Here is a 24,061-nt window from a genome sequence, read left to right as displayed (position 1 = left end):
CAACCAAAGACATTCACTTTGTGGTAACTCTGGGGGGACTACGGTAAGCCCCAATGAAGCACTTCAGAGCAAGGAAGTCATTATTGTTTCTGAAGTCCAGCAATCCTCTGGATTCTGCTGTAATTTTTACAGGACAAAAAATATCCTGCAGTTTTAAAATGTAGGTTCAACTAATTACGTACAGTTAGTTACTCAAGACACTGCTAACAATTTGAATTTGAGCTTCTCCTTTACTAATTCCTCTGGTGACGTCTCTATGGTCTGAAGCATTCTATCAGATACGTCTCATGAAATACCCAACATGTGAAACCAAAAGTTTAAGTACCCTTATAGAAATGGTAGAGCAAGCAAAAACTCACTTCTTCAAATAGTCGGCAGTGTTGCCCTCCTCATCTGAAGGGTAGAATGCAGAAATCTGTGGTACTGAAGTTTATCAGATTATCTGGCAACAAAAGTATCTGGTTTGGGAGTTTGGAACCAGAAACGTGAAGTCAATACGAAGATACAGAACATGGCCAACCTTTTCTGGAAATGGGTCTGCTGTACACAGCATCTCTAGTGCAGTTGCACAGTATCTTTAGGCCTACAAAGTCACCCATGAAGAATGCTGGGCAGACCAAAAAGCCTCCTGCAACACCTGCTGAAGGGAGGACACAGGGTCTGTTGGCCAATCGGCTTTCTGTCACACATTTCGCCTAAACTGACCGCATTAGTTACACTGCTGCGGCGGGCAGTTACTGCAGTGGATGTGATCGTTGGAAAAAATCATGAAGCTGTTACTAGGCGTTCCACATTTTGGCGCCATTTATTCAACATTATAAGAGGAAATGCCCTTCATTTTGGAGATGGAAGGTTCAAGGTTGAAAGCTATGATCCGAAAATCGGTGTTGGGGAGAGATTATTGAGCTGCTGTCAACAACCTGTGCCCCCCTGTGATCATTGTACAGCACACTTGGTCTACCTACATCATCATTGCAGCTCGGGCCCCCCCCCCAGCAACTGCAACATTGCCAGATCAAACCACTGTTACGTTCCAGTTTCTCCCTACAGTCATTGCAAGCCAAGAATAACACTTTTTAATAAGGATACCTGCACAGGTGACTGGATATTTACAGTTCTTGTTATTAGCAGATGTGGTCCTTAACAGTTATGTTTTAAACATTGTGACTGGTTACTTACATTTCCTTTTACAGCACATTTGTTAATTTTACTAGTTATTTTTTAAACATTGTTTTGGCTGGTGTGCACACCTGCATGCCCCCCCCCCCAGGCAACTATAGCTTGTCTATTGCCACTGGGTGGCATAACTTAACAATATACTTGCTGCATCTTTTCCCAAATAGATCTGCCTCCACACTGAATACTTGGTAAAGTAAGGCAAGTACCATTTACTTGATGTATTTTGTCCCCCAGACAGATTTACCTTCCTTTGTATTTGGTGCACATCAAGGCCATAAAGTAGTGTTTCTGCAACTAACTGCTTACACTCCTAATTTCCTGCTTTTACCTCTTCCTTGCTTACACTTGCATTACAGCTCCAAGGCTTCCACTTCTTATGCTGATTCCTTTTCTTTGCAGTTTTCTGTGAGAGGGCAGGCCAGATCTCTACCTGCTTTTTCTGGTTATAACTTCCCCCATTTTGTATCTCCCTCCTCCCCCATGCACATTAACTAGTCTATATTAGTGGGTCTCCTTGAGCGGCGCCATTTTGAAAGTTATCTTTTGGCCTGCTTGTGGTGAGGAAGCTTCCCCAGACCCTTTTCAGTGTGCACACCTGCAAGTAAGTGCCTGCAAGTGTTTGTGGTGCACCTGGTTTAACAGGCATGTTTATGTTTTCCAACTGAAGCACTTAGCTAACTTTATGTAGTCTAGGAATCTAACTGATGTAGTGATTGCTTTTACTACAGAAACTGTTTACCGTTAACATATGCTGTTATGCTCACAGTAGTCTAAGGGACTAACTGAAGTTGTGACTTCTTTTACTACAGAAACTGTTTACCGTTACATATGCTGTTATGCTCACAATAGTCTAAGGGACTAACTGAAGCTGTGACTGCTTTAACTACATAAACTGTTTTCTGTTAAATATGCTGTTATGCTTACAAGTAATTTGGCTGGAGACTTGTGTTATGTGGTGCATACAATAACTGCAGTAAACAAGTGCTACATTCTCCATACTTTCCTTACCTCTGAGCTTACCTACCTAACCACTGATTGTTCTTCACAGTCTTGCCTTCTTCCTTCTCCTTGGCTCTACCAGCTCTGTTCGCCCTGCGGGCTCACTCCGCTCCCCTACTGTACCCCCAATTCCCCACCCACCGCCTGTGCTCCTACACTTATTCTAGTCATAAGTCCCCTCCCCCCGTCTCACCAAATCCACTCTCATCTCCTCACTATCCCCTCCCCTCCCATCCTCCAATACTCTCTCACCCATCCTCCATCCCTAATCCTTAAAGCTCTAGACACACTTCCATACTCCTCCCGCCTACACTGTCACCAATAATCCTATTACAACCTCAACACCTAACCCCCAACTATCCCATTATACCTAAACCACACCATGTCTCTACAAACCATTATCATCCTTTCCCTTAGCCTACTACTCCTAATACCTCTATACCATGCTACCTCCTATTCCTCTTACAAACTGTCCCCTTCTTTCCTATCCCCTCTTCACCCCTCCATCACTCCTAACACACAACTCTGCTACATCTCATTTCCACACTATATCCTCCTCCCTAGTGCTTCCAAACCCACTTCTCTGCTTTAAACTAAAACTCCTATCCTCCTCAATGAAACGTCATATTCCCAAAGCACTATTGTACCTCCCAACAAACTCTAGGAGCAAATCCAAACCCCTGCTCTCATTCCCATTTAACTGCCTATGCCTAGCAGGAGACATACACCCCAACCCAGGACCTAGTACCAGCAGCAATCCATCTCCACCCATTACCACCCATACTATCAACCATAAAAACCTCAAAATCTTGACCATCAATACCCAGAGTCTAAGAAACAAATTAGCCCACTTCCTCGCTTGGCTATCTCATACCCAACCTGACATAGCAGCTATCTCTGAAACATGGCTAAAACCCAACATTTCAAACTCTGAAATACTACCCCCTGGGTTTCAAGTATTTAGACAAGACCGCCTAAAAAAGAAAGGTGGAGGAGAAGCCTTAATCTACTCTAGCCTACTCTCCATCACTGCCTACCAAAATCCTATTCCACAGTTCAACAATGCTGAACTAGTCATAGGAAATCTCAAACTAAATAACCAGAAAAACATTTGTGTTGTAGCCCTCTATATCCCCCCTGGAAACAACATTAACACACTTGAGGAAATTCTTCTTTGGGCCTCATATATCAAGCTTGACACATACATCCTAGGAGATGTGAACATTGACTGGAACAAAATTACTGCCAATAACCCCACCATTTCAGTCACTCTATGTAATTTCTCTCAACTCACAAATGCTATAACCAGACCTAATAAAAATAACCCCCCAGGCTCCATACTAGACTGGATTCTTGTCTCCCTCACAAACAAAATCTCCCACACTGGCACCTTACCAGACTATCAGTGATCACTTACCAGCCTTCATCCATAGAGCAACCCCCTCCTCTCCTCATTTACACCAAAATATCCATACAAGGAATCTCAACAACTTTAACCCTACAACTTTTTCCAATTCTCTCAAACTGATAAATTGGGACACTCTAAAAACTCTACCTCTGGACACTGCTGTCGAATTCTTCAACTCAACTTTCTTAGACACTCTTAACTCCCAAGCCCCTCCAAGAATAAAACGTATAAAAACCAATTCCGCCCCTTGGCTTAGTAAAGATACCAAAACTCTCATGCAACAAAGGGACAAGACCTGGAAACTCTACCATCATAAAAGGCACCCTGACACCCTTCTTAAATATAAACAACTCTGCAACTTAGCCACGAAACATATCATACAAGACAAAAAAGCATACTATATAAAACTCCAGTCTAACCACTCTTCTAACCCCAAACAATTCTGGAAATCCATCAACTCACTTCTCAACCCAGGCACCAAAAACAACCCTTGCCCTGACACTAGTAAATCTGACCCAGAAACAGCTACTCTGTTCAACTCCTTCTTTACTAACTCTATAGCAGAACTCATTAAAACATTCCCAAACAACACCTCCCCCCAAATCAAATCTTTTGCTCAACTTTCCACCCCAAACCCATCCCCACCTCATATATATAAAAAACCTCTCTCTAAGCTTAAGCCTTGCTCCAATGCCCCTGACAATATCCCTTAACTCTTCTTAAGAATTGCAGCAGACAGCATTGCCATCCCCATTAGCATACTCATCAACAGATCTCTACAAGAATCATATGTCCCGGAAAAAAATAATAACATCTCCATCTTCTGACCCATAGAGATTATCTCCCCTATTTCAAAAATTCTTGAGAAATGCATCCAACTCCAGCTCATGCCATTCATTACACATAACCAACTCCTCACCCCAACAAAACATGGGTTCCGTCCCGGCCATAGCACAATAACAGCTCTTCTCTCTTTTCTAGACATCGTAAACCATGCCCATGACTCTGGAGAACTTGTATCCACAGTCCTTCTTGACCTCTCCAAGCCTTTCGACACAGTCTCCCATACCCACCTTCTTCACCACATTTCCAATCTTAACCTCTCACAAAACACCATTACCTGGTTCAGCAGCTACCTCTCTGACAAATCTCTGGCAGTAAAATGGAAGACTGGCACCTCAGCCTTCCTTCCCACCCCAACCGGGGTACCCTAGGGATCCATTCTTGGCCCTATGCTCTTCAATACCTTCATTAATGATTTCCATGCAGCCATTCCTAACACTAAGATAGTACAATATGCAGATGACTCAACTTTAGTTTGCTCTGCATCAAACCTCCCTGAGCTCCAAACAAAAACTCAAACTGCCTTCTCAACTACTGAGAACTGGATGCTCCAAAATCACCTCTCTTTGAATGCCAACAAATCAAAGGTCCTTCTAATCTCTCCCTCAAAATCTACCCATCTAAACAAAACCTCTTTCAAGATTACAAGCCTTGCCAACTCCACTATAGAAGTTGTTCCTTTTGCTAAACGTCTTGGAGTTACTATTGACGAACACCTAAAATTTGATACCCATATTCAGCTAAATATAAAGAAAACCCATCAGAAACTTGGCATGCTGTACAGAAACTTCCACTTCCTCTCCCCCTCAACAAGACAGACCATCACCACTACCTTCTTACTACCCTCACTAATGTATGGTGCTCCCCTACTAACCAATCTATCTTCCCCCATATCTTCTAAACTAGAATCCTGTTACAATAAAATCTCAAAGTTCGCTACCACTTCCAGATACTCCACTCACCACTGTAAACCTCTCCACCAACTGCAATGGCTAGAAAGTACAGTTGTGTACCTACCATAAATGTAGATGTTCGAGTGTATTCACTGTTGCAGTAATTACACTTGGGTTATCCTGCTGGCAGGCTACCCGCAGTCGGCCTGAATTCCAAAGTCCTGGTCCGGCGTCGGCTGCTGTCGCCTCTTCCCTGACGTCAGTGTGCCAGGAGTATAAAAGATGCAGCCGATGCCATTTTCTTCAGTTTTCCTTGCCCCAGATGTCAGGTGGCCCCAAAAGGGTAGGCTGTAAAAATTATGATCATAAAAAAGCATGCACATAACCGTCATCTACAAGCAAATACACCAGATAGGTTGTATAGAACAGATAGGTACAGACAAGACCCAGCAAAGAAAAAGGGGGATGGTGGGAGGGTAACCTGGACTGCAACAGTGAATATACTCGAACATCTATATTTATGGTAGGTACACAACTATATTATGTTCGTGTTTCACTGTTGCAGTCATTACACTTGGGTTGAATCCCAAAGCTGAGGTTGGGCGGCTGGGCCGACTTTGGAGTGGCTATGAGGCCCTGCAGAACTGCAGTGGCAAAGCCTGCTCTGGATTTAGAGTAGAGAGGTAAATAGTAGTGCTTTGTAAAAGTGTGCACTGAAGTCCATGTTGCAGCCAACAAAATATCCTTGGTTGGTACTCCTCTGAGAAAGGCTGCTGAAGTGGCTGCTGCTCTGGTAGAATGTGGCCTAATGCCCTTGGGCACTGATTTGCCATGTTGTGAATAGCAGAAACGAATGCAGTGGCCTATCCATTTTGAAATAGTCTGCTTTGAAATGGCTTTTCCTTGGGAACCTGCAGCATATGCCCCTAAGAGTTGCTCAGTCTTTCTGAAGGCTTTAGTCTTGTCCAAGTAAAAGCGTAGCTGTCTATGTATGTCCAAAGTATGCAGAAGTCTCTCTCACCCTTATTCTGTGGGTTTGGATAAAAGCTAGGCAAATGTATGGTTTGGTTAAGAGCCACGCTGGACACTACCTTAGGCATAAATGTCGGGTTTGTCCTTAGAGAAACCCTGTCCTGATGGAAAATAATAGAAGGTTCCACAGCAATTAGTGCCTGTAACTCTGAGACTCTTCTTGCTGAAGTTATTGCTAGGAGAAGAGCGGTTTTCCATGACAAATATTTTATCTCTGCTGTATTGGCAGGCTCAAAAGGTGGCAGTGTGAGTTTTTCCAATACAAAATTGAGGTCCCATGTAGGTATTGGAGCTCTCCTTGGAGGTCTTATGTTTTTGGCCCCTCTGAGAAACTGTCTTAGCAGTGGATGAGAAAAAATAGGGGGGTCCGTATTGTAATGAGCTGAAATGGCAGAGGCATGGATCTTAATTGATGAGAAGGATAGGCCTTTGTCCAGCATCTCAGTTAGATATTGCAAAATCTGAGGAATATTTGGTTCAAGCGAGTCAATTCTCTGCGTTTGGTTCCAAGCACAGAATCTCTTCCATTTTTCTGTATATGATTTTCTGGTGCTTGGCTCCTGGCCTCCAAAATAACATCCATAACTACTTTAGAGAGAGGTGTGTTCTGAATGATTACATTATCCGCCATGCAGCCAGATTTAGGGATCTGAGTTGGCTGTGCAGGATCCAATTGTTCTGTTGGGTCAGCAAATGAGGTATTAGAGGCAATGTCCAGGCCGGGCCTTGAGACAAGCTCTTTAGGTTTGGGTACCAGTGCTGGCATGGCCAGTCTGGGGCAATCAGTATCATTTTTAGCTTCTCTAGTCTGACCTTTAGGAGTACCTTGGAGAGGAGAGGCAGAGGAGAGAAGGCATATATTGTAAGGGCTTTCCAGCTGAATGAAAGGGCGTCCTATTTCCATGCTTGTTTGTGATAAGTCCGAGTGCAGAATCTCTGTAGCTGGCAGTTGTGAGGGGAAGCAAATACATCTATGTCTGGGCATCCCCATTTCCGGGTTATCATGTTGAAGATTTGTGGGTCCACTTTCCACTCATGAGGATCCATGAGGTTTCTGCTTAGTTCGTCTGCCAAAGTATTTGTCTTTCCTGGCAGGAATTGTGCTTGCAGATGTACTTGATAAGTCAATGCTGTGTTCCACAAAGTCATGGCTTGCCTGCAGAGGGGGTAGGAATGTGTGCCCCCTTGCTTGTTTATGTACCACATGACTGTAGTATTGTCCACCTTTATCAGTAGTTGTCCTGGATGAAGTAGGTCCTTGAAGGCTGTCAGGGCATTTTGTACAGCTAACATCTCTTTTTGATTGATATGAAGATGCATTTGGTTTGTGGGCCATGTGCCCTGAATATATTTTCCTGCCATGTGCGCCCCCCAGGCATAATCTGATGCATCTGTTGTTGGTGTCTGCCTGGCAGTGGGTAAGGTGAATGGCTGTCCCTTGTTGTGGTGACAGGCCTGTGCCCACCATTGAAATTCCTGTTGCAGGCAGGGAATGAGAGTAATTACTGTTTCCAGGCTGTGGCAATGTTGAGTCCAAACACTTTTTAGATACCATTGTAGTTTCCTCATATGCAGTCTTGCATATGGAATTAGTAGAATGCAGGATGCCATGTAGCCCAGAGCCTGCAGAATTTTTCTTGCAGATAATTGGGTCTTTGTTGCCAAGTTTTTGAAGTAAGAAGTCAGATGCCTTTGTCTGGCGTGAGATAAGCCATCTGGGTAGTTGTATTTAAGCTTGCACCCAGGAATATTATCTCTTGAGAGGGTACTAGTTTTGATTTCTTTTCGTTTACTGTGTACCCTAGGCAAATTAGTAATCTTTTTACAAATGCCAGATGCTGTAGTAAAATATCTTTGTCCTTTGCTTGAATAAGGCAGTCGTCCAAGTAGGGGTATATTTGAATTCCTCTTTGTCTGCAAAATGCAATTACTGGTGCCAGGCATTTTGTGAAGACCCTGGGCGCAGTAGATAAGCCAAAGGGCAGTGCAGTGAATTGGTAGTGCAGTGAGCCAGCTATAAATCTGAGGTATCTTCTGCAAGATTGTCTGATTGGGACATGCAGGTGAGGTCCAAAGTTATAAGCCAAGCCTTCTTGTCCAGCATGGGCAGAAGCTGCTGTAGATTCAACATTTTGAATTTTGGGACGCCCAGAAAAGTATTTAAAATAGACAGGTCCAGAATTGGTCTCCAGGCTTTGACCTTTCTTGGTACTAAGAAGAGTAAAATCCTTGTCCCTGCTCTTGTTGCGGCACTGGCTGAATAGCCCCCATGTCAATGAGAGATTAAACTTGTTTTTGTGCCTCTTGCCATTGATTGCGTGGCAGGTCTGGCATGCCTTTTGCCTTTGGAAGCGTGTGAAAGTGGAACCTGTAACCCTGAGAGAGTATATTTAGGACCCATTAGTCCTGGGTGATCTTGTGCCAGTTTTGTGAAAAAAGTGCTAGCTTTCCCCCTAAGGGTGCTGCCAAAAAAAAAGTGCTTGACATTGGCAGAGGGAAGTCATTGGGACTGTTTTTTATAAGGCTGTGATTTGTCTTCTCCACTTTTGGAGGTAGAAGCACCCCATTGTTTGGGCCTGTATGAGCCCTGGGGCTGTTGCCTGACTCTAGGGCGTCTGAATCTGCCTCTTTGTGGTCTGTCTGACACTGGAAAGGACCAATTCTTAGAGGGCCAGTTCCTGCTAAATCTGGATGGCTGTACCTGTAAGAAATCCTTTACTGTTTGCCTTATCTTCCATTTTCTTTAACACCTCCTCTGCCTTAACACCAAACAAAGTATCATGCTGTAATGGAGCATCCAATAATTTTGCTTTAACATGATCAGGCAGATTCTGTTCCTTTAACCAAACATGCCATCTAATAACAGAACATGTAACAGCGGCCCTGCATGAGGCCTCCAGTGAATCATAGCCACATTGCAAAGTATGTTTTCCCACTTGTTCAGCTGCATGCAATAAATCCTGCAAATCTTTGCTCTCAGAGCATTCAGAATTTGTCAACATTTTTTGTTTTAACAAAGACATTAAGTATTGCTGATATTTGAGCATATGAAACTGACAATTTAAAGCCCTTACAGCCAAGGTAGCAGAAGTGTAAACTTTTTTCCCCATCTGTCCAAAGCCCTAGAATCTCTGTCTGAGGGGACAGGGTTTTTGGCAGAAGCAGCCTTGACCCCTTTGGGACCCTGTGAGATAGTTTCTGGGTCAGCAGCAGGGTTCTTGTAAAGAAATTTATGGGAGTCTGGGACCCTGTAGTATCTGTCCGGCTTAACAGGGGCAGGAGGTAAAGAGTCTGGAGACAGGCCGGACTCTGAAAAAACATCATCTACTATGTCTAGAACAGGAGGAATTGCAAGAGGTCTGTGCTGAGGAAGTAAAAGAAAGTCTCTAAGCCTTTTCTTAAAATCGGAATAATCCTGGCTCTCCCAATGGAAATGCTCCCTCATGGTATGCAGGGTTTCCCTAAAAGAATAGTCCTCAGAAGGAGAAGCTGAAGGAATAGAATCTTCAGCATCAAAATCCTCATAGGGAGGAACAGAATATCCCTGATCAGAAGAAGAATCAGAGGAAATGGAAACCTGATCAGAGGAATTGTATTCAGTGTCTTGCCTAGGCCTCTTATCAGGAGGGGGTGGGAACCCCTGATCAAAGTAATTAGGTCTTCGGCCATTTTGAGCATCTGTTTCTTAGGCATAGAAGCCTGTCCTGGAGAATGCTGTACTGGTTTCCTTGTCTTTAAAACTGTTTTAGACTTTGTCTTGGATGCTGAAGTAGGATTTATATAAAGTTGTGTAGGTCTGAAGACACCCTCAGAAGCCGATGCCTGCTCAGCGGCTCCAGACCCATCTGAGGGATTAATTTCTGAAGGGCCAATACCTTGAGTATCCAGAGGCCTAGCTGTCTCCACATGGGAGTCGGAGGCGGCCTGTGGCTCTGAGGTAGCGGGAGTCAGGGGCTGCAAAAGCGCCTCACTGAGCACCGGCAACTGGCCTAGAAGAGGCTTCGTCGTCGGTTTTGGACCTCGGATGCTTGTCCTTGTCTTTATCCTTGCGTTTTTTATGAATTCCGGTCGTCGGTTGTTCCGACGGCATTATGTAGTTAAACCTTCTGCCAAAATAATGAAAAGGAAAATCATATCGACGCTTAATAGTGCGTTGGTTAAATCTAGCACAAAACCGACAACTAGCAACTTCATAGTCAGGGCCTAGGCAAGGAATACAATAAGAGTGGAAATCCTTATGAGGTATTTACTTCCCACAAGAAATACAATTGTTAACTTTTTCTGACATCGGTCTGGAGCAAGAAAAAAAGTTTCCCCAACGGGGTACTTAGCTTTATTGAAGACTTTGGATCTGAAATTCGATTTCGAATATCTGAGGAGTCGGCCAACCGGCACTTGCGAACTGCTTTTGCTTCGGGCACCACGCGGCAAGAAAGACTGAAGAAAATGGTGTCGGCTGCATCTTTTATACCCCTGGCGCACTAATGTCAGGGAAGAGGCGACAACAACTGACGCCGGACCAGGACTTTCGAATTCAGGCCGACTGCGGGTAGCCTGCCAGCAGGATAACTCAAGTGTAATGACTACAACAGTGAAACACGATGAACATCTCCCAAACTACCTTGACTACCTCCAAGTTATCACTATTCACAAGTTTATTTTCAAACCAACTATATGCCCAGCACTAACAAACATCTTAACATTATACACCCCAAACAGAACTCTAAGATCTAACCACCAAAATCTAATCTCTGTTTATAAACCAAACCATCCCACTGGTCAGCTTCTATCCTTTTCTGTCGCCAAAAAATGTAATTCTCTCCCTCCATCTCTAAGAATTTCTGAGAACTCTGAACACTTCAAAACCCAGCTGCATTCTTACCTCTCCCAAAAATGGAAATTCAATTGCACTCCACCTACCTAACCTGCTTAATACATAAATACTTTATAACACACAAAGTTTGTTCTTCCTTGTACACTGTTGATAAACCCTATGTACTTCCTTCATGCTAATGCTACCTCTATACGACTCTCAGAGGATTTAAAGCTCTATTAATTTAACTCATGCTAATATTCATGCATAAAGAACTCATCCATGCTAATGTTACTTCTATATCATTCTCAGATGATTTAAACCTCTGTATTAATTTAACCATGTACTACTGTTCTCAACCACTAAACATGTAAATATGCTTTACATCCTTCTCCAAGCTGCTGTTTAACTTTTGTTTAGTTTTTGCTATTTTGCATGTAAAATTTGCTTAGTTTGTTTCTGTTTCCACTATGTATTGCACTTCATATTATGGAGCTTGTACTATGTATTAGTGGAGATTTTCTCTCTGGGCCTCCACTGAAAACGGGCTCTTTGTGCCCAATGGACTTCCCCAGTCATCACACTGGAAATAAATAAATAAGCAAATAAAATTTCTGGGTTTCTACAAATTTGGGGTTGCCAGGAAAGGGATGCAGAGCAATCAAACTCTTCTTCATCTTCAAAATCATCTGAAGGGGACACACTGTGAGGAAGTCAATGCATCTTCTCTTGCACGATGGTGAAGGTGAACCTGAAGATGAAGACGACCCCATGAAAGCAGATGTATTAGTTGGACGTGGCTGAACAGCTTCAGTCTTTCTGTCTTGTGTGAGAAACTGCAAGGCTGAACAGAAAACTCTTCCACAGAGAATGAGGCTGGCACTAAAGTAGCACAGAAGAATGTGGACTCAGAGTTGACACTAACAGTAATACTAATACTTTTCCCAAAATGACTTCAGTCCAAGTCCCAACTTAAAAAAGTAACAGGCCTTGACACTGGCACAAAAAACATAGGAGTTGTCACTGCCAACAAAAGCTTGAGGCTGAGGGCAGAGGCAAGAGCCAGCACTAGGATCAAAACAAGAGGGGTTGAGGCCAAAATCACCACTGAAGTTAACAATGTTCACATTGGTGCCGATGCCAAACTTGACACCATGGTCTCTGCAGTAAATCGGGATGGATGCAGTGATGGATAACATCCCTGTCAAAGCCACAAAAAAAGATGCAGGAGAAAAGCAAATCTCAAAAATTGCTCTATTTCTTTAAACTTCTTTTTTGCAGGGGGCCCCTGTACTCCCCAAACACATATATATATATATATATATATATATATATATATATATATATATATATACCAACTCTGAGATTGCCATACTTTGGAGAAAAGGTAATATTCCAAGAAATGGCATCTCGGACTTAGCATATGCAAGTTCATTCTTTTGACCATTCAGTTTCCATACTTCAGGACTCACTCTAGCAGGTCCCAACATTTCAAATTGTTACCCTCTTGGTGTCCTGTCTGTGGAGTAAAAGTGGTTAGAGCTTCCCTGTCCTCAACTCAGAACCTGGAAGGGGACAAGAGCCCAGAAAATTAAAGGATGGCCATGAAAAAAGACCTCTGAAAACTTCTGATAATTTGAATCAGATACTATTACTAATGAACATAACCTCAGTATCCCTGGTTTCAGTGTCAAGGATTCAACAATAATTTGAATTTTACAGAAATGTAAATTTCACTGTCTACTACTTACTCAGCAGCCACAAACCAGTACGGAAAGTATCTTGAACAACAACAAATGGACAGCCACCCACACACATTTCAGCAAGGATTTCCAGATAAAAGCAAGCGTGAACAGTAAATATAAAAATGAGGTAAAATTTGAAGAAATGACCATTTCTAAAAGATAAATTTAGAAGTAAGTTTATAGTCCACTTAATATGGCAATAATGATTTAGAGAGGTACAGCAACATGGTGCTTTACTGGAAAATGGGGAAGGTACCAAGCAGTTTGGAAAATTCTTGAGTGCTAAGTGATGCTAGTGCCTGCAGCCTTACTCTTAAGAGTTATACAAGATGGATCCACTCCTCAGGTCAGCCCTTACCTGATGAGCATCTCAGCTCTGGTGGGTTAAATGTGCAGATCACTGTTTAACCACTGAAGGAGAGTTGGATTCTTTGGCAGTCTAAGTGAGTGCCTTAGTCTAACTGTGAGTGACTTTAAACAATAAACCAAAATTATAAGAAAGAAAGATTACATGCTCCTAGAGGCTGCTAGTTTAATTTTTTTGGCTGCCACTTATTTCTTGCTGTATTTTAGTAGGAGTTGTTTCCCTGTGCTGGACTGTGTCAATACACTTGAATGATTGCCATTTGTATCCACTCTCCATATTGTCACAGGGAACTTTTTCCTGGCCATTTTACTTGGTATCTTATGGCATCATTACCAGAGCCTGACAATAATACAAATGTAGTTTCAGGAGGGAAATGCCCTACTGAACTTAGGCACTTTTGATGTCAATAAAGGTAGCTTATAAATGCCTCTCGCTCAATGTCCTGTTTGGATGCAGGACATCAATAATTTTTCGGGAAAACTTGGCTATGCTTAGAAAGGCCTCTCGGGTCATTAGCCTAGTAACAGTCTATGAATCTATATATTTCTCCTGTCACCTCCACTTTCCTGTGGCCTGAGAAATGGTTCCCCTACATGCACCAGTTGACCCATTCACTCCACTGGGGGAGAAAGCCAGACATCTCCAGGCTAGGTGGGAGCCCTGGAACTCATTTAGTCCTGCCCAGAAAGCCTATCAATTCATCCCCCCCTTGTGAGAGTTGAGTTGTAGGGAGTAGGCCAGACTCAGGTACAGAGGCGTGGCCTATCTATCCCTTCCTAAGGCAACTCGCTGACTTGCAGTTCCTGCCTGGCTAGGGAGAGGAAGCATCCATGATTCCACGCACACCTCTCCCTTTCCCAACAGAGGACAGCACTGAATTGACAGCATGACTCAACCAAGCCACTGCTACCAGACACCCTTCCACAGAGGATAAATTTACCACAGGTGTCTTATCTCCCTCACCCAGCATCTTAGACACCCATACCACTAATCAAACATAGGCTGTTTCACAATAGTCAGGGCTTCGGGCATCTAAGCAACAAGGCTGGAGTCATTAAAGGTCTTTTTTTTTTTTTTGTCACAACCTTTTTTCTGTAGGTTTACCTGGCATACAGCTATTATTAGCTTTTCTGTTCCCTAAAACATAACATTAAACATGATACCACTGGAAAAATTATGTTTTTGTCAAGCAATTATGTTATTTTTTACTGGACCCTGGGAGCAATACTGTATTTGTTTTAAATATCCTGGAAATACTGTTATGACTATGTGGTTTGACCACACTTAATTTTTACTGATACGTTATTTACCTGTTTTCACACACTACATGCTCTAGCATTTGGCATTTCATAGCTGCTGTATCAAATATGTGCAATTACTACAGCATTATCATTAAGACTTCTGCAGCTGATATCTATATTATGTGATTATCAATAAAACGCATTACCAGCTCTGACTATGCAGAGGGATACAGTCCTGACTATCACCTAGGCAAAATAAGCTTGATTACCTGCTCTGGCACTTGTTGGACTTGGCAGAGGGAAGACAGGCGTGACAAGGCTTATACAGCTCAACTCTCTTTGGTGAGGGAGGGTGTACGGCATGCATCTGTGCATGGCATTCATCTGTGGTGGATGGCATGTATCTGCAGTGCATGGTTCCATATTAGAGTTCTTTGTGAACACTGGAGAAAATGTAGAGATGCTGGCTTCAAGGGGAAGGTTAGTAAAGTCTTGAGGATCTATGCAACTTGAAGAAATGAGTGATGCTACATCATTTATTCACCCTGTGTGTTCAACCCTGAGCTGGTTGCCAGGTAAACATAAAGGGCTTAAAGAGTAAAACCCAGCTTCTCAGCACATATGGTGGCCCTACTCCCAATCGCAACAGTTATCTCCCCTAAGAATGAATGAGTCACACAACTCTTGATAAGGTGGACTGAGGTCAGTAGGACAGCAGGGAGGGACAGATAGATGGTCAGAAGAGGGTTTGTGCAAAAATATAACAAAAAATATACAGAACATTTTCAGCTAATCATCTCTACCACAGCTGGTACTTATGATTTAGTTGAATTCATAAGATGTCTTGTTAATTAGTTAAGTCTACAGTTTTCTTCATGTATTAATCTTTTGACTTATTTCCTCTGCCAACTTTTATTTACTGAGAGAAGGTGGAACGTCTGTTAGTGATCGTTGGAGGTTGGTGTTTTACTGTTTATATTCTGGACTCAACTCCAAAGGTTTGAACAGGTATTACCCATAAACTGGGTTGCTAAGTGGCTTCTGGAATAGGACAAGGCCCAGAACAGTTGCTGCTTAATATGAGCATTTCCTAGATATGTTTTAACAGCTACTTTAGTGTGCCCTACAAGAAAAAAGTTACCGTGCAAGTTGAAGACTTCAGCAGATTTAGCTAAAAGTTTAACTAACATCTTCCTTTTTGCTTAAATATGTGTAAAGGAATGCATTTATTAGATCTTGGCTTTGCCTTTTAGAATCCTCTTGTTTTTATCAGTCTGCCTGTACTTGTAAGGCAAACAAACTAGGGTAAACAATACAACACAACTTGACAACTTCATAGCAGCATTTTATCTTCTAACAAGACTATTTGTATGAAAGATAATCAAATATTGAAGTATATTACAATGTCACACAGCAGTCTTACAATGGTTGATCGTCCAGTTCAGTAATTGGCTGAAGTGAGTTATGGGGAGGAGTATGCATATCTTCCCTGTGTCCACAGAGTTTTTGCTAAGTGCTCCATTTTCTTCCCACACCCCAACAGTGTATCATCCATGAGCTCGAACTCTTTAAAGGACAACAATGGATATTAAAGCAGATTGCTCAGCCTGTTGTCTCTTTTAGTCCCTGTTCGTTGATACAGCCTACAAAAATCACCCATGCAGGTTTAAAAACTAAGCCACTCAACTGTTTTCCCTGTTAGGCTTCCCACCTTTCTGTACTGTTTTACTTTCGCTTTGAAAACCAAGTTGAAAAACCTCTAGCTGGTTCTGAAATGATGATGTCACATCTGCCAGAGCTCTTGCTCTAGCTACTGGGATGTTTCCTCCCCCAAAGTGATGTAATCCCCGCCTGATTTGAATGCTGTATAGAAGAGCCAGTGGACCACCCACATTGAGATGTCAGAACTGCCTTGCCCAGCCAACTCTTAACCTAGGAAAAATGTCAAACTATAATCTCACTTTTCTGAATAGCCCTACCGATATGTGACTAAGTACAGGCAGAAGCAAAGTAACAGCTGCAAAAACTAAGAGCATAAATTTGCAATTACCATGCGTAAACATTAATTGCATGTTTTTACATAAGAAGCAGATGTCTGTCACAATTACTAGACAGCACTACATCAGATTACAAGAAGTATGCAATATTGTAATTTTCTTAAATTACCACTTAAAAAAGCATGTGGGTCCTGTCATGCAAGTCTGAAATATTTTGTATTTATAGTGCATAATTTGTTAGCTATTTACCCAAACAGGAAGGAAAAATAAGCGGGTTTGATGCTTTGCAAAACAGTAATGATTCCCAGAGCTATGGAGCTTGGTTCTAAATTTGACAGGAGAAGTGCAACAAAAAAAAATCTCCCACTATAAGGAAGGGAAGGCTGACAAGAAACAGTACATTAGTCTGGTCACTTGCTGTGAGCTGTCAATCACATGCAGATAATGGGTCAAATTACCCTTAGCTCTTTGACAGCTAGGGAAGGTAGGTGTGAAGAGCGAGGGGAGATACCTTGAAGAACTAGATTTCAGCCTTCACAAAAGAAATCAAGTTACCATTTCTAAGAAGAAAGCAATAAAATGCACTTTTCAATTCTGTTCTGTAGCATTTGCACTGCTTGTGTTTGAAGTAGTCATTGAAAAAGGATAAAATTTTAACCAAATGTAGGTGACTATAACACAGCAGTGAATGTCTGTAAAATCAGTGGACTGACAGGAGCTTTACGGAAAACGTGGCAGATCTGATGCAATTTTTTGGAGACAAACAATGTATTCTAGGATACTTAGAGGCAGACTAAACAGTCAGAATTATTTCAAGATGCCACACCCCATATGGTCAGAGTCAGAAATTGCGTATAAAAATATCTAAAAAGCTCTAAATAGTCCCACAGTGGTGTTAAAATGTAGGAAACACCAAACTGTGATGAAATAAACATGTTTTTTGAGTCTGTGGGTGTGGCTGTCCTTTAAAATTGTCACTTTATGCAGCTGTACTGTGTGACAGTCAATGTGTGCACATTTTGTGATGAACTGGCACCCCTACTCAGGATTAGCTTGTCTGCCTTGTATCCACTGAACAGCCAGACAGGCTAAACCTCCTTTGTGACCATAAATCAAACTTAATTAGATTAATTCCCATCATTAGACTGTTTCAATCATTCAGCACTCAGTGTAAGGGCTGTTGAAAGACCAACATATATCAAATTGGAAAGTGAATGAATAATGAGGTAAGCACAGTATGGACTACTACTCTTTTTGTTATACAACAGACTACCTCTTATCTGGCCTCTCTTTAACGGGCCATCAAATTTCTGCCATAGCCCTAGCAAAAGACAGCAGAAAAGAACAGCACTTCTGCCTCTTCTAGGTTAAATAATGATGACATTTGAGTTTTAGACTTCACATTCTTTAGAAAAATGTATACTAACACAAATCCTGTTATTCTAGCTGATTTATAACCTATAACTGCTATTGTGTATGCTTTGTCTGACTAACCATCCATTCGTTTATCCAGCCTAAGGTCTGGTCTCAGCGAGACCAGATAAGAGGGAGTTTACTGTATATTAATATCATGTAAAGCAGCAATGAGGTTTCAGAAATGAACAAATGGCGACACATGCAAGTTGTAGCGTGAAACGTGTAAAACATTAACAGCAACTCCTCACCCTTGAGAGCTACATGTACAGCAGATAAAATGAAACTGAAAATGAATTCAGATGTTAAGGTTGCTTTCTTTTTAAATGTACAGGAATTATGACATCAAATGCAGGAAAGAGACTAAATAAAGACAGCACAAACCTCAACAGATGGCTAGATAAAAGTGAATGTTAACAATACAAAGACAATCAATTCCCAGATTCAAGATGGTTTAAAAATACAGAGAAAAGGGGGAGCATCCTAGTACAACTTTAATCTTTTTCTGAAAATTGGGAATGGATAACTTGTGTCAACCAACTGTGCAATAATGACAACTGGTCAAACTGAGCAATGGATGTGGCACTGGGAAATACCCTTTCTTCAACATGCAGTGACCTCAGCACTGACTACTTAAGTAAAATAGCTGCAGAGGGCAAAGCACCTAGCATGGTACGAGTGGGGACTGAAGTAAGGGAGACAACCTGAATTCAATAAACAAACAGCTGTTTTTGGTCAAATAAAGACTTTGACAGCAATATCAGTGGACAGATGTCTTACATCATTAAAACAAAATGTATGCTAATACGGACAAGTACTGTTTTTACATCTTTAAACTGATGTAACTGCACAGATTTTGTTATGCAAACAAATACATTCAGCAAACAGAATTTGTACTCATATGTCACCATTGACAGAGCAAAATACAATGCATACCTCCAGTAAGGCAAAGTGAAACACAAAAATATTCTCTAATGTAATAAGCAATCAATATGGAACAGGACAGAAAAAGCATGAACGATAAGACGTACTTGCACAGTTCAAGAGGAAAATGGTCAGCTTGAAACACAAGCCAATTAATCTCTGGATTTCCTGTTTAAACTGATTCAGTGCAACACTCCAAAAACAACAGCAAATAATACATATCCTAAACTACATGCAAAATCTGAAAGGTACTTACTTCACTTCTGGAAGCCACAGCCCGATGAAGAGGTGTTAACCACATGTTATCCTTGGCATTAACACGAGCACCTGTTAACAGGTAGAAGAAATACGACAAAGAATAAAACAGAGACTCTCATTTTGTATATTATAATCTAGCACTTACAAAACACCCATATTCCACTTATTCTTTCTACATATAAACTTGTCAGATCCCTACACCTGATCATTGTTGTGGCTTATACCATAATCGCTATTTTGATGCCAATCAATCACCAGTCTCCTCCCAACCATTTGGCTCACTCATTACCAGGCAGCTCTGATTGGGTAGGGGGATAAAGTCTTGATTACAGCTCAGGTGAGGCTCAATTAGTGGCTCAGGTAACTGATGGAACAGCAGGGAAGGATGGGGTTTTCCATCATGGAGGGAAGGCGGTCCTCCAAGCATTTCCCGTATCCATTTCCTGGTGAAGTCTTGGGATGTCATAAGGTGAGGTATGTCCAGAACAGCAGAACAGTGGGAGAACCTTGGCTGAGCTTCTGCAGAGGTGGAAGAAATACACTAGCACATTCTTAATGCACTCCCACCCTGAGGATATAACGTGGACTTCTCAGGAGTGGGGGGAACTTGTGGGCAGGTTATAAAAACATGCCCCTCATCTGAAGGTGATGGCTAGACTCCAATGGTACCTTTAGGTGCTGCACTTGCTCCAGCATATATTGGAAAACGTCCGAGGGAAAAGGAGAAATTGGTAGATTTGGCAGTGGAGCAGAAAAAGTTCATAAAATGGCTCAGTCATTAAAAGCCATCATTTAAGGCAGTCATCAGGCATGGTTTAGCAATTTTTCTTCTTTTGCTGATGGCATTGCTTTATTCTTTTTTTTTAAACAACAAACATCTTTATTAAATTATCACTTATGGCATTAGTCAAGCATACATGTAAATAAAAGAAAAAACATACAGACATAGTTTTAGTTGCAAACATTTTATATCACTTATAATCTATCCAGTAATTGTCAGTCAAACAATACACAGCTCATTCAAATCCTGCCTTCTTTTAAACCTCATTTCTCCTCCAAAACATTATTCTGCATGTACTCTTCCCGCAATTCCCATTTTTTCTATACAATTTGCTTCCACCCTTTTGTAAAGATCCTATTTCCAGTTGTTTTATCTCTATTACTATATTCACTGCTTCTAGTACTGTTTGTTTAGACTTGAATTTCCATTTTCTAGTAACTGCTTTTTCGGCAGCCACCATAATTAGACTCAGCAAGGCCTTACTATGTCTAGGCAATTCCGATTCTATACTGGAGCTCAAAAAAATAATTTCCTTAGTTATATCAATTTGCTCACCCAGTATTTCTGATAGAATAGTCTACAAGGAACTTTTTAAAGTCTGCCAGCTCATTACACTCAAGGAAAATATGTTTCCAATTACCCCTTTCTCCAACCATCATACTTTCAATATTTGCAATCTAGCTAAGGAAAAATTTGGGGTATAAAAATACCTCTGCAGACACTTATAGGTTCATAGGATGATACTAGGCTATCTGCCCTAGGGCATTTACAAGCCTAGCCAGAGTGTGTTTGGCTTTCGACACCCTTTTTAGATTAGCTGACTGTGCCTCTGTATAGTAGGTCACAGAAGATAGGCCATTTAAGGTTAGTTTACCGTGCCTCTGTCTAGCAGTGACACAGAAGAGATCCCAGGGGTAAATTTACGATCTCCCATCCAAACGTCAAGATTCTTCTTGAAGAGGGTCATTGAGGGGCTCTGTCTAACATTGACTGGGATTTTGTTCCAGAGTGAGGGGAGCCTCTGGGATATGAATCTGTCCCTCCAGCATGTTCTATTTATTTCTGTGCTGAGGTTTATGTCACTGGAGCGTGTAGCTCTGATGGATTTGGATTTCTTGAAGTGGAGCATGTCCATTAATTCAGGGTTGGACATGGCTTTATACATCAGGCACAGGTCGCCTCTGAGTAGGCGGTAAGCAATTGAGTAGAGCTGGAGTTTCTTTAGCCTAACTGTGTAGGGCATCTGTTTGAGTCCCTTGATCCTCTTGGTGAGGTACTTTTGGGGTCTTTCTAGTTGTAGCAGGTGTCGGGTAAGGTGCATCCCAAATGGGGCATTGTATTCAATTATGGGCCTGATGAGTGATGATTAGAGGGGCACAATGACCTCTCTTGATCTAGATGTGAACCCCTTTGTGATAAGGTGGGCTATATAGAATGTCTTTCTAATCACTTTGGCAATGTGATTGTCAAAGGAGAGATTGCAATCTACTTGGTTCCCCAAATCCCTAATTACTTCTTCCGTACTTAATGGATTACCACCTATGTGGTAATTTGTGGGCACTTTGTTTTTCCCAAAGGGGATGACTATGCACTTTTTGGCATTTAGCTTTAGGCCATGGCTCTGGCACCAGTTATCCGTCTCTGTGAGACCTTTTTGGAGGATGCTTGTGTCAGCCGGCGAGTCGATTATGGTCCCCAGTTTGCAGTCATCTGCAAACTTTGTCAGCCATAGTCCTCCTGTGTTAGCCTGTACCTCAGAGAAATATATACCGAACAAGAGAGGTCCCAGGACTGAGCCTTGTGGGACACCACTGATAACTGGTTTAGAGTCTGACATGGCACCTGCAATTCTGACCATGTGAGTTCTATCCCTAAGCCAGTTTGCAACCCATCTTGTGACATAGGGGTTGATATTTAAGTTGGTGAGCTTATTTATGATGCCTGAGTGGGGTATTGTGTCGAAGGCTTTTGCAAGGTCAAGGTAGGCTGTGTGGACTACCTTCCCTTCGTCTATGGCCTTGGTGACTGTTTCAAAGAAATCGACCAGGTTCAAGAGGCAAGATCTGCCCTTAACAAAGCCGAATTGTGTAGGATCCAGTGTTTGGAGGTTCCCAATGTCTTTGTTTATGAGTTCCATGATGATACGCTCCATAGCTTTGCAGACCAGGCTAGTTAGGCTTATAGGGCGATAGTTTCCAGGGTCTGTTGTGGCACCACCTTTATGGAGTGGGACCACTGTTGCTGTACGCCATTCTTTGGGTACATATCCTGTTGTAAGGCTGAGACTGAATAGTGATTTTAAGTGAGGGTTCAGTTTTTCTTGGAGCTCATGTAAAACGCAGCCCGGGACACCGTCTGGTCCCATTGATGCTGTGTTTTTTGATTTGGAGAGGGCAGCTCTCACCTGTGCATCTGTGATGTCAGGGAGGCTACACACTGTTTGGATAGTCATTTGCTCATTTGGGGGGGAAGGGGGGGAGTTTGCACTGAACCTGTCTGCCAGGATGTTGGCAATGTTTGTGGGTTCAGTGTATTTTTTGTCATTTTGCACTAACTCAGGGCATATCTGGGAGTTTCCACCCAGGTTTCTGACATAACTAAAGAAGGCCTTGTGATTATCTTTAGCATCTTGTGCAATTTTTCTTTCAAAGCTAGCCTTAGATGATTTTATGAGGGATCGTAGTTTCTTGTTAGTACTGATCAGAGTTGCCTTCCCTTTCAGGGATTTTGCTCCATCATGTAGTAGCTTCCTCCTTCTGTTGTACAGCTTATTTATGGCTGGGGTCCACCAGACAGGTCTCCTGCCCTTGGAGGAGTGTGTCTTGGTTTTATTTGGGATAGCACGATCCATGCATTCCTGTAGGTATCCATAGAATGCGTTTGTAAAGGATTCTGCGGTTTGGGCTGTATTTTCCACTGGCCCTGGGGCTTTGAAGGATTCCACCTCAGTTTTGAGAAGTGGGAAGTTTGCTTTTGAGAAGTTTCTGACCGTGGTTTCCTTTGCTGGGGGTGGGGACGGGATATGGATGTCCATAGTAATTAATTTATGGTTAATTTATGGTCAGATCTTACCAATGAGGGGTATACCTCTGGTATGGAACATAGAGTCCCCATGTTGGTGATGATCAGGTCCAATATGTTTTCCCCTCTTGTGGGAGTGGTGACCAGTTGTTCCATAACATTTGAGTTTATAAATTCTAGGAACCGTTGGGCTATGGTGTTGGGGCTTGAGTAGTGCTCCCAGTCTATGTTTGGGTAGTTAAAGTCACCCAATATAATGGTGTTTGGAGAGACCTTCATATTCTCCAGTGTCTTCAGGAAAGCCGAGTGGGGTTCCTGAGTTTGGGAGGGTGGTCTGTAGCAGGCTACAAACTGGAAGGCAGTTTTGCCCACTGTTAGTTGCACATGGATGGTCTCAGATTTCAAGCAAAAATTCTAAATCTAGAGTTTGTTACATATTTGGGAGTCATACCTGTCTGGTGGAATTCCCCAATTCCCATTGGGGAAGCAATTATCAAAGAAACAATTTCTCTTCCCAATCCTTTTTAACCTCCTTTGATTGATTCTTATAAGTTATCATGCAATATTTTAATTGCTCTACTAATTATCCCTTTTTTATCAGCATCTTCTGTTCTAGAGTCTACTAAAAACTCCACTAGTACTGGTCTTTCTCTTAGGATCCCCCTGTTGTTTCTCTGCCTATATTCGGACATAACTCTCACCTAAAGTCCAAACAAATTCTTGGTCTCTTCCCATTCTATTACCTTTCCCTCTCTAATTACTTCCTCCCAATACCTTGGTTCCGTTGTCAGTTTTCTATAGTACATTTCAGTCCCTTTTTGCCTACTGTCTGTATCCTTAATTTACAATCATCCCCATCGGCAGAATCTCCTTTCCCAATCCTCGTGTTCGCCTAGTACTTACTATTAAATATAATGCACTGTTTGTTTGTGTCTTTCGGCTTTTCCCAGTTAGGGGTTGCCACAGCGGAACTCCGGTCCGTTAATGATTGGCAGTAGATTTTTACATGCTGGCTTGCCGAGCCTAACGCACAACCTTCAACGAAGCAACGCCCATTCATGCATGTCGCCACACAGAAGACGCTCTAACTGAGAATCGAACGGGCAACGTCTAACTGTGAGGCGACAACGCTACTGCAGCACCACCA

General features: G+C 42.1%; 1 protein-coding gene across 3 annotated transcripts in view; it reads right to left on the bottom strand.

The window, feature by feature from the left end:
- Positions 1-24,061, bottom strand: part of ANKRD44 (ankyrin repeat domain 44) — a 1,254,083-nt gene that overhangs the window by 602,857 nt on the left and 627,165 nt on the right. For all 3 annotated transcript variants that reach the window (XM_044060611.1, XM_044060613.1, XM_044060612.1), the window contains exon 4: positions 19,111-19,181. In XM_044060611.1, coding sequence (XP_043916546.1) covers positions 19,111-19,181 — 71 coding nt within the window. The remainder of the gene's footprint in view (positions 1-19,110; positions 19,182-24,061) is intronic.

This window comes from Protopterus annectens, chromosome 2.part0 (genome assembly GCF_019279795.1).
Source record: "Protopterus annectens isolate FY-2018-M chromosome 2.part0, PAN1.0, whole genome shotgun sequence".
Taxonomy (NCBI): domain Eukaryota; kingdom Metazoa; phylum Chordata; order Ceratodontiformes; family Protopteridae; genus Protopterus; species Protopterus annectens.
Note: the sequence above shows the minus strand (reverse complement) of the source record. Positions and strands in the feature narration are given on the sequence as shown.